This window comes from Helicoverpa zea, chromosome 31 (assembly GCF_022581195.2).
Source record: "Helicoverpa zea isolate HzStark_Cry1AcR chromosome 31, ilHelZeax1.1, whole genome shotgun sequence".
Classification (NCBI taxonomy): Eukaryota; Metazoa; Arthropoda; class Insecta; order Lepidoptera; family Noctuidae; genus Helicoverpa; species Helicoverpa zea.
In genome coordinates, this window is record NC_061482.1 from 6,916,396 (window position 1) to 6,931,353 (window position 14,958).

At 38.7% G+C, this 14,958-nt stretch overlaps 1 protein-coding gene across 5 annotated transcripts; it reads left to right on the plus strand.

Moving 5' to 3' along the window:
* Positions 1-2,283: 2,283 nt before the first annotated feature.
* On the plus strand, positions 2,284-14,372 carry LOC124644759 (transcription initiation factor TFIID subunit 4). Of its 5 annotated transcripts, none has more exons than XM_047184282.1 (9): positions 2,284-3,138; positions 5,021-5,185; positions 5,763-5,921; positions 7,983-8,192; positions 8,739-8,879; positions 11,707-12,053; positions 12,138-12,333; positions 12,908-13,246; positions 13,730-14,372. In XM_047184282.1, exons 1-9 carry the CDS (start codon positions 2,293-2,295, stop codon positions 13,856-13,858), a joined length of 2,532 nt encoding a protein of 843 aa, XP_047040238.1. In that variant the 5' UTR covers positions 2,284-2,292; the 3' UTR covers positions 13,859-14,372. The 5 variants fall into 5 exon arrangements, with proteins under 5 accessions (XP_047040238.1, XP_047040239.1, XP_047040241.1 ...); XM_047184283.1 differs by having other exon boundaries at positions 11,710-12,053; XM_047184285.1 differs by having other exon boundaries at positions 2,284-2,856.
* The last annotated feature ends 586 nt before the right edge of the window (positions 14,373-14,958 follow it).

Sequence of the window (14,958 nt, forward strand, 5' to 3'; positions counted from 1 at the left end):
GACATTTGATTGGTGTGCGATTGGTCTGCTTTTTTTTTAACTTTGGTCTATACGGAAGTTTGCTGTACAATCATTTTGCAATCGTAAATCATTTGCAGACAAAATGATTCATTATTGAATGACAGAAAAGGATAAAAACGTTTATTTCAAAGAAAAAATAGCGGAATGCCACATACGCTTCAATCGTAATCGAGTCGGGATCGGATATCAGTCGAATCGAGTTGAACGTGAATCGTATGACGCTTAAGTAAAATTAGGAGAATCGGGGCCCTGGCTTCCAACTACCCGTAACGACTGCCAAGGATGTTCAATGACAGCCGGGACCTACAGTTTAACGTGCCATCCGAAACACAGTCATTGGTGTCTAAGATATACTTAGAAAGTACATACAAACTTAGAAAAGTTGCATTGGTACTTGCCTGACCTGGGATCGAACCTGCGCCCTCATACTTGAGGTTGGCCCTTTACCCACTAGGCCACCACGGCTAAGTGTGTGTCGGAAATCACGCAGAATAAGGTTCCGCAGTATAGAACTGACTACAGACTGGTAGGTACAAGATTTTAAAAAGTGGTGGCCTAGTGGTCAAAGAACCAACTCTTAGGTAAGGTTTCGATTTCAGGTCAGGCAAGTATCAATGCAACTTTTCTAAGTTTGTATGAACTTTTTAAGTATGTACAAACACAGTCTTGGACACCAATGACTGTATTTCGGAGGGCATATTAAACTGTAGGTCGCGGCCGTCATTGAATATTTTTGGAAGTCGTTATAGGTAGTCAGAAGCCAGCAAGTTTGACAACCAGTACTGGGGGTATTGGGTTGCCCGGGAAACTAGGTTGAGAAGGTCAGATAGGCAGTCGGTCCTTGTAAGATGCTGATGCTCAGCTGCATCAGATCCGAAAATGGCTCGGAGGACGATGATTGTCAAATGTATCAATCTGAAACTTTATTTCAGGAAATTTCATAATGTCATGATCTCAAAATATTATTATCGGTGAGTGTCTACTTGCTCGTCAAGATAGAATCAGTCAGAGTGCGTAACAGTAAATGTAAATCATAGATAGAGAATGTTTACATAATTTTGATAGGTTTATAGATTTTAATTTATCCGCAAAATTTCCAGTATTAGTTTACCGGCATTTATTTCCTCCGTCCATGGCACTGACAAATTGATCAGGAAAATCCTACCTATTACACTGATCAATTTTGAGGTGCCATGCCTGGCGGAGGCTATTAATGCCTGGAAAGTCACATGCCCGAATACCGATCTACCCGCCAACCCATCCTCCCAGAGACAGTGGGATGAGCCGCTCTGCAGAGTAATACGGAAAAATCTCATTGATACGTCAATTACTTCTGCGGAGCGAGCACGCCTACTGGCTGTGGGTGAATGGGAGTCAGGTCTTTGGCTTCACGCATTTCCGTCGGCAAACATAGGCACCATGTTTGACGACACCACTTTCAGACTCGCTGTCTGCCTGCGTCTGGGTGCTTCATGCTGCACTCCTCACCGCTGCCACTGCGGGGAAGCTGTCAACAGCCTCGGTCACCACGGCCTGTCGTGCAGCCGGAGTGCGGGCCGCATACCACGACATGCGAATATCAACGACGTGATCCGTCGGGCTCTTGTTGCCGTCGGCGTGCCAGCCGTACTTGAACCAAATGGTTTGGCACGCGACGATGGCAAGAGACCAGACGGCATGTCGCTATTTCCGTGGAAGATGGGTAGGACTTTAGTGTGGGACGCGACCTGCGTCGACACTCTTGCGCCATCCCATCTTCCTAGAACTGCGTGTTGTGTCGGCTCCGCCGCTTCACAAGCAGAAGACCTCAAACGGCGCAAATATAGTAGCCTTATCGGGAATTACATGTTTGAGCCGTTTGGGGTTGAAACTCTCGGGCCGTGGGGTCCGAGTGCTCACGCGCTTGCAAAGGAAATTTCTAAGCGCCTTGTTGACACTTCTCGTGACCCAAGGGCTGGCTTTTATTTCGCACAGAGGTTGAGCATTGCCATCCAACGTGGCAATGCTGCCAGCCTTCTGGGTACATTACCCGGTGACAGCGATGAGGAGCAATTTTTTGATGCTATGTATTAGTTTTAAGTTGTATATATAAGTTTATTTTTAATTTTTAAAATTAATGTAAATATTATGTAAATATTTGAATAAAATTTGTAGGAACGAGAAAAAAAAAAAAATTTTGATAGGTTGGTACACATAGTAATCGATAAACCGACTTTTACCGATTAATCCGGTTTATTCCCAACGCTAGCCATATCCGATGATTTGTATAAAATGGCGTCAGCCGAGTTTTTAGAGCAAGCTTTGTCCACAAACGTTGATGAGAACGCCGTTAACGCGATTGTAGGGTCATTAGAAAATCAGTTAGTCACGCCCGTTCCATCACAATCCTCTCATACCAGTTTCGTAAATGTTATACCGTCTCAAAATTGTAATATAACTTCAAACGCGGGCTCTATTATAAGTGGACAAAAATATGTTACGGACCAAATAAATTCTGGTGGTATAGTGAACAGTATTCATTCTAATATTGTATCGAACTCAAGTGCATCGTTTAATAATGTGCAAGCATCAACACAACCAACATTTACATCTCTTTCATTGAGTGGTGGTGCTCCTCTTTCCAATGAGACATTGAAGGTGATATACTCACAAGCACAACATCTGAGCAACCCTCACAGCAGCGTGACGTTACCAGTTCAGTCTTTGGCAAGCGGGCCATCGCAGAGCCAGATATTACACGCAGTATCGACTGGCGGCGTGCTACCCCAGCAAGGCAACAAAACTATCGCCATGCAGCCTCCACTCGTGATAAAGCAGGGCACAAATACTGGCCAAGTGGGTATGCAGCCTGGAATGGTGACTGTCCCAATGACTGTGAACTCTAGCATGCCTGCTTCAATACCTAATGTGATGACACTGAACAAGCCTGGAGGGCAGAACGTTGTAGTGACCACACAGAATCTAGGCTCCGCGCAGCCTACTATCATCCCCAATGTCCAAATATTAAACATGAGACCTGGAGCGCCCGCAGTGGCTGCTCAGAAGTCAGTAGCGACAGTATCACCCAGAGTGGTGATTGGTACGCCTCAAGTTGTTGGTACGAGAGCAACTGCTCCAGTAAGTTTCAGTCTGTCTAAGCTGTAAAGACATTTTGCTCAGTATCTTCACATTTAAATAACTAAGCTCATTCAGTAACTCTTGTACAGACATTTTGAGGCTGACGGAACACACTTGTCAATGTGGGATGTGAATCTGACTTCACCTCCTAAGATCCTCTCTATTCTGATTGTTGTGATGTTTGTACCCTAATTCACTGTAAGTACCACTTGATGTTTATTGTTCTGTAAATTGTGTCACAGAGTATAGACACGTCTGCTATACCAGGTTTGTTTATATGTCTGTTGCAATGTTCTGTCAGTCTCAACTTGCACTATTAACTATCACTGTCCTGTACAAACACATGCTTTAAATATAAAATGCCTAAAAAGCAATATGTCACTCTGGGCTATGATTTTTGTATACTTCACTTTCAATTGACATCAATAAATTTCAAATGACCAGCAATCTAATCACTCCTCTTGGCTTGTACAAAGTGCATTGCTGGTTGTTTACTCATCATCACTCATTGACAAACACTTCACATGTCAACGTAGTACACACCACAATAACATTGATTAATAATACATCTCATGTTGCATGATGGGCAGTCAATAAATATGTTTGCAATAGTTGAGTCAATGAAGGTTAACACTTTAAAACAGCACTCATTTGGACATTTTACACAGTTATCTCATCTTCATAATAAGTGGGACTTCCATATTCTTTGAAATAGAAACAAATATCATATTTGATATTTGGGTTATTGAATTAACTAAATTGATCCACTTAATAACAAACACAGTATAAAGTAACTGTAGGTAAACAGTTTTGATTGTAATACCAAGGTTTCATTTGAATCCACAAAATAAGGTTTTAGCTTGAGTGCATAGATGATTGAATTTCATTTACTCAACTTCAACTATTGATGTACTTATTTTCATGCTCTGCAAATTTGAACTGAGACAATATCTCTGCAACTGTGCGTATTTAATAAAGTCATCTCATAAACTCAAAGTTCAAAGGATTATTATTATGATAATTTTCCAGAATATAGAAAATGTTATAATATCTTTTTGTATATTCACTCTAAACACAGTAGATGTTGACAGGTATGGGAGAAGTATAAATGAATATCATCATTTTTGAAGTGCATTAACAACTAAGGAAATGCCTTCCAACAAAATTGTTGATAAGACAAGTATTTCAAAAACATTTTATGTTGTCAACCAATGTTTAATGGGTAATATTCCAGTACAAGTACACTTGCAGAGATCAATTAATTGTTGTTGCAGAATGAGCAAATATAACTCTAAGCTTGGGATTAATCAATTAATGTCTTCCAAATTTTCAATGTATATATTCAATCATTGGCCCTAAAAACTCATCAGTCGAGGCACTTGCAGTTCCTCAAAGTACTAAACTCAAGCAAGTATGTTTGATCCTCATGGTCATATTTGTGGTAATATTATGCCAGTGATATGAAAGTCTCAGTTTTCCATTAGCTCCATAAATAATTACTATCTTATTTGATGAATGTGAGCAATGGGACGTTGAGTAGTAATGCTTGATTGTACAATAAAAGTCTAAATGTACCGAAAGTGTGCCATGTAATTTAACTGTGCTAAATGGGCTTTAACTTTAGTTATTACCATGGTATACATAAGCTTCCACCATGCTAACCCTATATTTCCAGCGATTCCCAAACTCGGTATAATACATTGTTACAAAATTTTGAAGTAAATCCACAAACTGTGTTATATCTAAAAAATGACCTGCTTTAGAATCATGTTCTCAGATTTTATTTATGGAAACGCGAAGCTAATTTTTGTACTTAACCAAAGAAATAATTGAACTGGCTTGGATGAGTTCAATAGAATTGAAACTAGGCTATCATTTTTAGATAACGCTGCAAACTCTGCAGAGTCTTCAACCGGGGCAGCAGGGTCATTTGTTGTTAAAGACTGAGAATGGTCAATACCAGCTGCTGAGGGTGGGCCACGCGCCCGCGGCCAGCACTCTTACGGCGCCGCAGGCTCAGACCATCCGGCTGTCGACCGTGCCGGCAGTAAGTAGGCACAGCCACTCCGCTACTCACCCCGCGCTCTCATACTAATTGGACAATGGTCAGCACTCACTCTAGTTCCTCCTCATACAGGAGATGTGTTTGCATTTTTGTCCAGTTTCAGTCTCACTCATGCATATAACATATGGTGGAGGTGCATGCTCTAAGGTTTTTAACAAGGTAAGAATCTAATCGGTATTTCATGACTGTGTATAATCTAATACTAATTACCTAGAAACTGTTTAGTTCTAGTGTTAGGCGCAAACTTGACAGCGCGCGCGACCGACTCGTGCCTTTTTTTCTCGCTTTCGTGTTTTGCTACTTGGATAAATGCTTTTCTTTCGAGTAATACATTTGGCTATGTAATTTTATGTAGATTAACTTTTTTTGTTGATTTTAATTTAATAGCTATTTTGGAAACGACGACGGAAATTCGATTGTTTTGCGCCAAACATTAAAACATCCTTATTATATCCTTATCCTGCCACTGCTTGAGAATGAGCGCATTAGTAATGGCCTGCTTGGCATGGGTAGTAGATTGCCTCTGTGGTGTTCTAACGGCGTGGCTTTGTTCGCGCAGCACCCTGGCGTGGCCACAGTGTCCACAAGCGTGGCGGCACCTGGCCCCATTCCGGGACAGATGCCGGCGCCGCCGATTGCTGCGCCTGTTGTCGCATCGGCGCCAAGTGTTACGGTGTCTACAACTCCGCCGCAGCAGCCCAGTACCACCACACATATTGTAAGTCTTTTAATGTCACTTATACTATAGCATCTAAGCATACTTCTGTGGAAGTAATAGTTACAGACTCTTGACTACACTGGCAGAAGCCTTCGCCAAAAACCCATCTAGCTTTCATTGTACAAACTGTACAGAAGGCAGTTCAGCCCAATTAAGAACCTCCCCCAAGAGAGGTTTTTCAAGTCGCTTTAAAACAACAAAATCACTGCCAGTTCATGCCAGCATTGTAAATTGAAAATACACTTTTGTATAACTATGTTCATAATACTCACATAAAGGGACCAATCTACTTCCTAAAGTTATTAAATCAATTATAATAATCTATTACAAGAAAGAAGAAGAAATGTTATTTGTTTATATTTCTTTGCAATAACTGTCTTTGTGCTATTAATGTTATTCGATTAAATCTTATTAATAGTTCTAATGAAAGTCATAATTAAAGAGGGTGAGGTGGGCTAATATGTTAAGTGCTAAGCCCTCCCTGGTCCGCTCCTATCTGTGAAATCTGGGTCAAGGTCCCTCACGTCACGTGCTCGTAAATCTATAAACACCTGTTTTTGTTTATTTTACGCTTTATTCTTTAATTCAGTTCCATAAGTCTCTTAGAACACATTTAAATCGATTTATCGAAATTTTTCATTTGTAACTCACTTTTCAATTATTAAATTAACGTAATGAAAAAGTCCAAATCGCAGCATACTTGTTTCTAGCGCTTGTAGAAATAAATCAAATAAAAATAAATAAATCAAGAAATAACGATCGGTATTCGTATTGATGTGTGAGTGCTATTTTTAAACCCATGAATGCCATTATCATAATTAATAACCATGGACAATAATCACGCAAACGCGGCGTTTCACCATGCAGTAACAGAGCAAGGTTAAACAATCTATAATATAAAAATGAATCGCAAAATGTGTTGGTAAGCGCATAACTCAACAACGCCTGGACCAATTTGGCTAATTCTTTTTTTGTTGTGTTTGTTATTATCAGGAGAAGGTTCTTATGAAAAAAAAAATAGGGTAAAGTAGAAAAGTCAATTGACGGGAGCGAAGCCGCGGGCAAAAGCTAGTAATTTATAGATTTTGATAATTATGTGTAAAAGTCGTGATAATCAGCGTAATCAAAATGACACCTTGTTGACTGAAATAATTTCCATGGTCTCGGGGCGCATGCGTACTCCAAGGTGTGAGACAAAATAACGTTACGAATTGCATTAGTCGCAGTTCGTGAATATAAAAATAAATAAAAATAACAGCCTCATTAATTTTATTTCAACCGAACGCATGTTAAGTTTTTATGGTGTTCATGTTTATAATTAAGGTCTGATATTGTGATTACATCAAGGTCAATAGAACGTCATCCATTGCATTTTTAACATGCGTATATTGAAACTGAAATCGATAAGTTTATTTATGGAGAACTGAAATTTCAGCTACGTATATCTATCTACAACGCAAATTGGCTAGACAAGTATCTTATTAATAAGATGAATTGAGGCATTAAAAATTTTAGGCTGTCCTTGGAAAATGCCGGTAATTATATTTTAAAAAAACTGTGTCACTGAGAGATTATGCTGACTATTTTATCATGTAGTGATAATTTACTAGCTTCTGTCAATCTACAATGTATACAACTTTCGGGTATCAGCCGGCGTGCGGCAGTGATAGAATTGGTTTAATAACTACGAACATTACTCTCTTCATAATAGGCGCCTCTAACTCATGTAGCGCCCTAGTGCAATCATCACCCAAGTGATTGTATGTGATACATATCGATCAAAGTACTTAAAACAGTTCAAAGGGACATAAATAAGAAAGTTCATAAGTAGGGAAACTAAGAGTCACTATTTTGGTAGCAATGACTAAAAACTTAAACTTAAAAAAAATGTGTCCGAACACTAAAAACTATTAAACTAACGCGAATAAAACGAGCACAAACGTTTTTTAATTTTGGGACACAAAAGTTCTAAAAATCACTATAAAGTAACAGCTTGCTCCCATCATTAATATTCTGTTGTCATATAAGCTTTCTAAAAAAATAAATTTCTTTCTCCCGCAGAAGCCGTCAGACAATACCAAAGAGAAATGTCGGAACTTCCTAGCAAATCTCCTGGACTTGTCCAGCAAGGAGCCACCCTCCGTGGAGATGAATGTTAGGAACCTGATCCAGGAGCTGATTGATGCCCAGGTCGAGCCAGAGGAGTTCTGTGATAGACTTGAACGTCTCCTCAATGCCAGCCCACAACCATGCCTCATTGGGTTTCTGAAGGTTTGTTATACCTAGTTACGCTTATACCAATCGGTAGTTTCACTGGTTACTGATAAAATCCTCTGATAGCCTATTAGGGACTCATCTGACAGGCCAACGATAACTTTTAGTTTCAGGCCTGTAAAGCCATATGTTGTCAAATATCTACTACACTTAATCGGCAACTAGTGAAATCTGGCCTTACAGTTACAATTTAGATATAGAAAGGATATATGAATTCTTCTGTTCTTATTGTTAGCTTTAGTAATTTATAACTTTATTCTCAGGCATCAATGGCCCATAGATATACCTTAGAAACTTACCTGCTATACCCGGAACAGAGGAATATGTTTTGTTTATTTATTTCATCAGTTTAATTGAATTGATGGTTTTAATTTTGCTTCAAATAGCTTCGTTAAGTGGTTAAAACAATCATTATCAGTCATGAGTACAACCTGTGACCTGACCTGGAATGGACTTGCCATACCTACTATAATTTAGTGAAGAATAATATAACCTTTTTTTATCAAGATAAACAATTAACATTTTACTTAATTTCTGCTTTAGAAAAGTTTGCCGCTGCTCCGTCAGTCTCTTGTGACGAAGGAGTTGGTGATCGAAGGCATCAACCCTCCAGCACCGCACGTGGCCTTCTCGACCATACCAGCACCAACTCAACCCGTCATCGCTACCTCCAACATCCAGATGGTAAATTACGCACCATTCTTATTAGCAGACACCGGCAATATGCTTGTCTAACGTTCAGGGAGGCTAAAATGACCGCTATTGTTTTAAAAGTAGTGTAACAAACAAAAGAAGGCTTCGCAGGAATGTAGTTGGTGACACATTCAACCTGCTTGGTTTGTTGAATATAATCAGCTTCCCAATTGAAATGTAAATAGTCTTGCTTTCGGGTTTTAAGTGTGGTTTTATGTGAAGTGTCTTGTGATAGATGGTGGTGGAAAGATCAACACTAATTTTGAAAAAAGAAAGACCTCTTAAATCTTAAGTCCTCTTTCTAATCATTTCTACAATTATTACTAACCTTTCTTTATTTATTTTAAAGAGATAATTCTAGGAACTGAGTGAATTTGACTACATATTTTTAATTTTCAAACTTGTACTTACAAAAATACATATAGATTTTGAAGAATTTAGCAAGTAATCAACCCTTAAAATAATAAACTATTAATCAAACCTTTTAAAATAAATTATTAATCAAAGGTAACAGTGATGAATTGATTACAATTAACCATTTAACTACTGATTTTATACTCAAAACCTTAACTGTATCTCTTTCTGTTAATATAGCTAGGAGCACCGTAGTTAATCTTTTTAAAGTTTTATTTATATATTTAACATTGAATGTGATGTTAACTAACTTGTTTGGTTTATTTATTTGTTTTAAATCCAATTTATTTTATGTTGAAATTAACTAATGTTTTGACCATACTTGCTGCAACTATATCACATGCAAACTATAACTATAAATGACAGTGGGAACCGTTTTAGTTGAAAGTAGCATGAAACCGGATGACCTAAGCACGCATGTTGGAAGTATGTCGAGTGGGTCGCCCACATGAGCCCAGGTATGGGAGTTGCACAGAACTCAAACTGTACTAGATTAGAGCTGAAGTAATGGTGGTTAGTTGATGATGTATTGTCATGTGTGAGTGTAACTAATAAGTTATTTGGGTGGTGTTGGGTCAGCCGCGCGACGAGGATAGCTCGAGCCCCACTCTGACGCCTCTCCTGCCGCCGGTGTTACCTCTAACACTGGCGAGCCCCCTCGTCACCTCCACAAAGTCGCTTAACGTTGTACCTGCGCCGTCTACCTCTACGTCTGCGCAGGTTTGTTTCTCATAACATAAGGGCTGCCATCTGCTACCGAATACTGTATTCGACTTTTTGAATGAGCAATTTCTTCCTCTACGTCACAAAATAGTTCATGTGACGTTATGTAATCATCTACAGTGCAATCGACCCATGCAGATTGTTTAACCAGCTTGCAAGTCTTTCCCCGTCATACAAGACGACAAGACGTTTATGAAGTAAAGCAATGATAAAAACAAAGATGGCAGCCCTCCGTAGTGTGTGCCCCATGCTTCGTGTCTTCGTACCAATAGTGCGCTACATCCATACCGTTTTATATCCGTTGATCCCAGCTTAATTCTTTGATGGAATATTTTTTCTATAGTTATATATTATTTGTATTTATTGAAAAGTATCTATACATAGTCACTTTCGGCCTTGCCCAAATAATTGTAAATCCCCATTCTAATTACAAAAGTAAAAGCCTTCTTTAATGGATTCTACTTTTATTTAAGATGCTTTTTTTTTCGACAAACGTAGAAACTTTGACAAATACTAGATTATAAATGTTTTGATTACAAAGTTACACGAATATTGGTACATATTACCTAGTATTATTGATTATTTATAGACTGAAATCGGATGACGATTTCTTTTAAAAACTTTAATATTGAAGATTGATTGATTTCCAATCGTCACAGATATTATAGTCAATCTTTGAAGTCCTAGCGGTCGTAGGATGTTTTATACAGTATATGTATAATATTTAGAAGTCTCCTGTGCACTCCTAATGCTTTGATACTCGTTAATTTGCGATAAAACCCTAACGGATTATGGAAGTAACCTTATTACTTCAATTAAATGTACTTCTTCGCATAAAGTAATAATGCATGAATGTTGTATTTCTCTTTGCATGACAGTTTCAGTACCTCTAGCACGAACAATTCTACATATTATTACTGTCATTATAGGTTTACAAGCAAACAGCTGTTGGTGAAGCAAATGGGGCCATGTATTTGGTATTAAAAATATTCACTCTAATACAGGATACTTTTGATGAATTATTATGTGTATGCTTCATCCCTTCTTAGATATGTCTTCAGGCTAGGGGTACTGGAAAGTATGACACGAGATAATTTTATTATCTTCGGCTAGGATCTGTAAATAATAAGCATCTGTAATAATTAACAGTCACTTCAGTATGTACTAAAACACAATTAGTCAAATTATCTAAGGAAACGATTGCTCTTCTGATCTGTATACTCGCAGCTGTGTGCGTTTTGCAGCATGTGCGTGCATAGTATGTTCTAGTTGCTGCATTTGATCTCTGCAACCTCGGCAAACTCGCATCTATTTGACCCCTCTTCCTCCTACTACATAGACACTGCATAGGAATTGCATTTCATAAAGACTGCCTACTTTATGTTACAGTTGTCTCGTGTCGACTTGTATTTTGATGTATGTAAATATATTTGTGTTTAATATTAATCCTTCCCGAACTCCTCAGTATTGTCCCAATTTTATAAATGTCTGTCAGTTCGGACTTAGCACTCCTTGCGACTACCTGTTTGGTATGAACACTCCAACTTATCGATTTTATTACATTTTATCAACTGGTTCATTGGGAGAACTTTTGCAAATCGATGAGTAATTTGATGAGTGTTACCAAACAGTTCGTTTAATATAATAAATAAGTATGTCTAACTATACTCGTTTGGACCAGAAGCCGACCCAGAAGGCTGGCGGCTCTATAGCCGTGCTGCAGAACATTCCTCTCCATACGAAGATCAATGTGAACAAGGTGGGCAAGGCGATGACAGTGAACAGCAAGGCCAACTTCCCGCGCTCGTCTGTGCCCTCCGCCGCGCTCTCCACCGTCCTCACCCCCGGCAAGTCCTTGCTCAAAGACAAAGAGAAGAAGTCTTCGGGACAATTCTCGCAACCGTTTGTTGACGACAAGATGGCGGGCGACGATGACATCAACGATGTGGCTGCTATGGGAGGCGTCAACTTGGCAGAGGAATCTCAGAGGATCCTCGGCTCCACGGAAATGATCGGGACCCAGATTCGGTAAAATACTATTATTATACATTACCCATGATCATCTTTGCAGTTTGAGATTTCGGCGGAATAACATGCCCTATAATTTTACAGGTCATGTAAGGAGGAATATTTAGTACCGACAAGCTTGATGCAGGCGCGAATTAAAGCGATAACTTCAAAGCACGGCATGGAGGAATCGCCACCAGAAGTAGCCAACATCATCAGCCATGCAGTACAAGAAAGGCTCAAGACCATTGTGGAGAAACTTGCCACGATCGCACAACACAGAATTGATTTAATAATAAAGGTAATTTTTTAATTAGTCTGATAGAACCACTTCCATAATAAGCCAATTTACTTAAATATATACTTTATATACAATGATATACTTTACTAAATGTCTTTTTCTCTGTAAAATCTACAACATTATTTGCCTAGCGATTGTTTTCTTTTTTAAGAAATGAAACTTAGGTAACAAGACATTTGTTAGGATCTATTACCGTCAAATTACACAAACCATGCAGCATCATGACCGACAATAGCATTCGCATTAAATGCTCCTTTTCACTACCGTTACTAGCAAGCTTTTTGTCCCCAATGCCATGCAATAAGCGAAATAAATTTAATACTAACTTTTAATTTCTATTTAATACTTTGCGATATTGAAAGCGTTTTTGGGAGGCTCATGTCCTATAGAACCAATATTAAATAGGTAGATCATTACTTTCATGCCACATTGTCCGTCAGTTTATCGAATCGTTCATTTTATTTTCGATTAGCTGAGGCGAGCATTTTATTATGAAGCGAATGACACACACATACACATGCTGCGTTTTTTGCTTTTTTACGAACACTGTATGTAATGATTGCAATGTCCACAGACTGACAACCGCTATGAAGTGACACAAGACGTGAAAGGCCAGCTCAAATTCCTAGAAGAACTGGATCGTGTCGATAAGAAGAGACGCGAGGATTCTGAGAGAGAAATGCTATTACGAGCTGCAAAGTCTAGGTCTAAAAATGAAGACCCGGAGCAGGCCAAACTGAAGGCCAAAGCCAAAGAGATGCAGAGAGCTGAGTTGGAAGAGCTTAGGCAGCGTGAGGCTAACTTGACGGCGCTGCAGGCCATCGGGCCGAGGAAGAAGGCGAGGCTCGACATGCCCGGAGGATCAGGAGACTCAATTTCTAACGGCTCCGGACACAATAGTAGCTCAGGAGTCGTACGTATTTCTTTTGTTACTTTACTAGCCCTTCGCGTTTCTACCCGCATGTGCGTCTTAGAAGACCCATTTCACATACATAAATAAAATGTAGCCAATTGCTTATTCATTTATTTATTAATTCTGTTGTAGCTATATTACTGATGTTTTACAAGAAGTTTTAGCACTGGAAAGTAACATACATACACATAAGAACTTGATTTTGCAGTATTGTCTAATTTTGCTAATCAACTTTATTTTTTGCAATTAGTTGATAAATCATCACCTGCCTAGCCTTTTCCCAACTATTTTAGCCACGTTACTTAGTAAATTTGCTGATAAATATAAAATATCTGTTATCAGTAATTGTAGTGTCTGATGTTGATATGAATAAAAAAATATTGTCAACTCATATCTGTGTCATCTTTGACTGAATCTACAATCAATAAATTGGAAGGTTACAGTATTATTATGGTTTTAAATGGAAATGTTTGGTTTGCACAGTCTGGGCGCAGTCAGATGGCTCTGCGAACGAGGCTGAAGCGCATCAACCTTCGCGACATGATCTGCCTGATGGAACAGGAACGAGACACGAGTCGCTCCCTCATGCTGTACAAGAGCTACCTCAAATAGCGCTGCCGAGCTCGTCACCGACTGAATCTAATGCCGCGTTCGCGAATCATCCATTTGTAAATGTGCACATCATTCATAAATGTATGACAACTATCAGCGTTACTGATCGAGTAGTGGTGCAATCACATCACCACGTTGTTTGCTTTCGTTCCATGAATTTGGCAAGCAAGTGCAAAATGTTTGCGCAAACCAGAGATACAGGTTTTTATATAAATCCTATCCAAACCAGATATGGTTTGCAATGTAAAAATTTGGAAAGTTGAGTATTAATTACATGGAGAAGAAAAGGACCAGCGGAGATGTCATAATGCAAACTCTCCTAAGAAACTTATCCCTCAACGTTTTTAATTAGTATTTTCATAATAAATTATGTTATAATATGGAATAAATTATGTATTTTGAGCCAATTGTTGCATGCTATTTTATCTACTATCATTGGATGGTCTTTTATCATGTTCTTCCTGCAGTTTTTAGTGTTGATGATCTGATATTGTATCGCAATAAAATTATTTTTAACTAGCTTCCGCCAGCGGCTTCGCCCGCGTGGTGTGTTGATAAAAAGTAGCCTATGTGTTAATCCAGGGTATCACCTATTTACATACCAAGTTTCAACCAAATCGGTCCAGCCGTTTTTGCGTAGGTAATTGAATAACAAACATACATCCATACATTCTCACAAACTTTCACGTTTATAATATAAGTAGGATTAGTTTCTGGGAATAAATTATGTATTTTGAGCCATTTGTTGAATGATATTTTATCTATATGTGACTGTTTTAGGTCATGAAGGTGTTGTCCGTGCAGCACCTTCTTCTTCCAGTCTCTTATCTTCTGTGTTTGTCAGTCAGTAGTGTTGTTGTGTTGTGTGTCTGTCTGTTCGTGTAGGTTGAGTAGTGTGTAGTTATGGTCATTTACAGCTATTTTGGGAATTTTTAATGTATGTGTCTCTCCCTTCATTTTTTTATATGTTTGATGGTAAGCCTTGCTACTGCTGTTCATTTTTATTCTTTTTATGAAAGTAGCGCACCAAAATGAGGGTGTTTGGGGACGAGGAAAGTTACTTGCTAGTTTTATAATTTGAGAGATTGGTTTTGATTTGA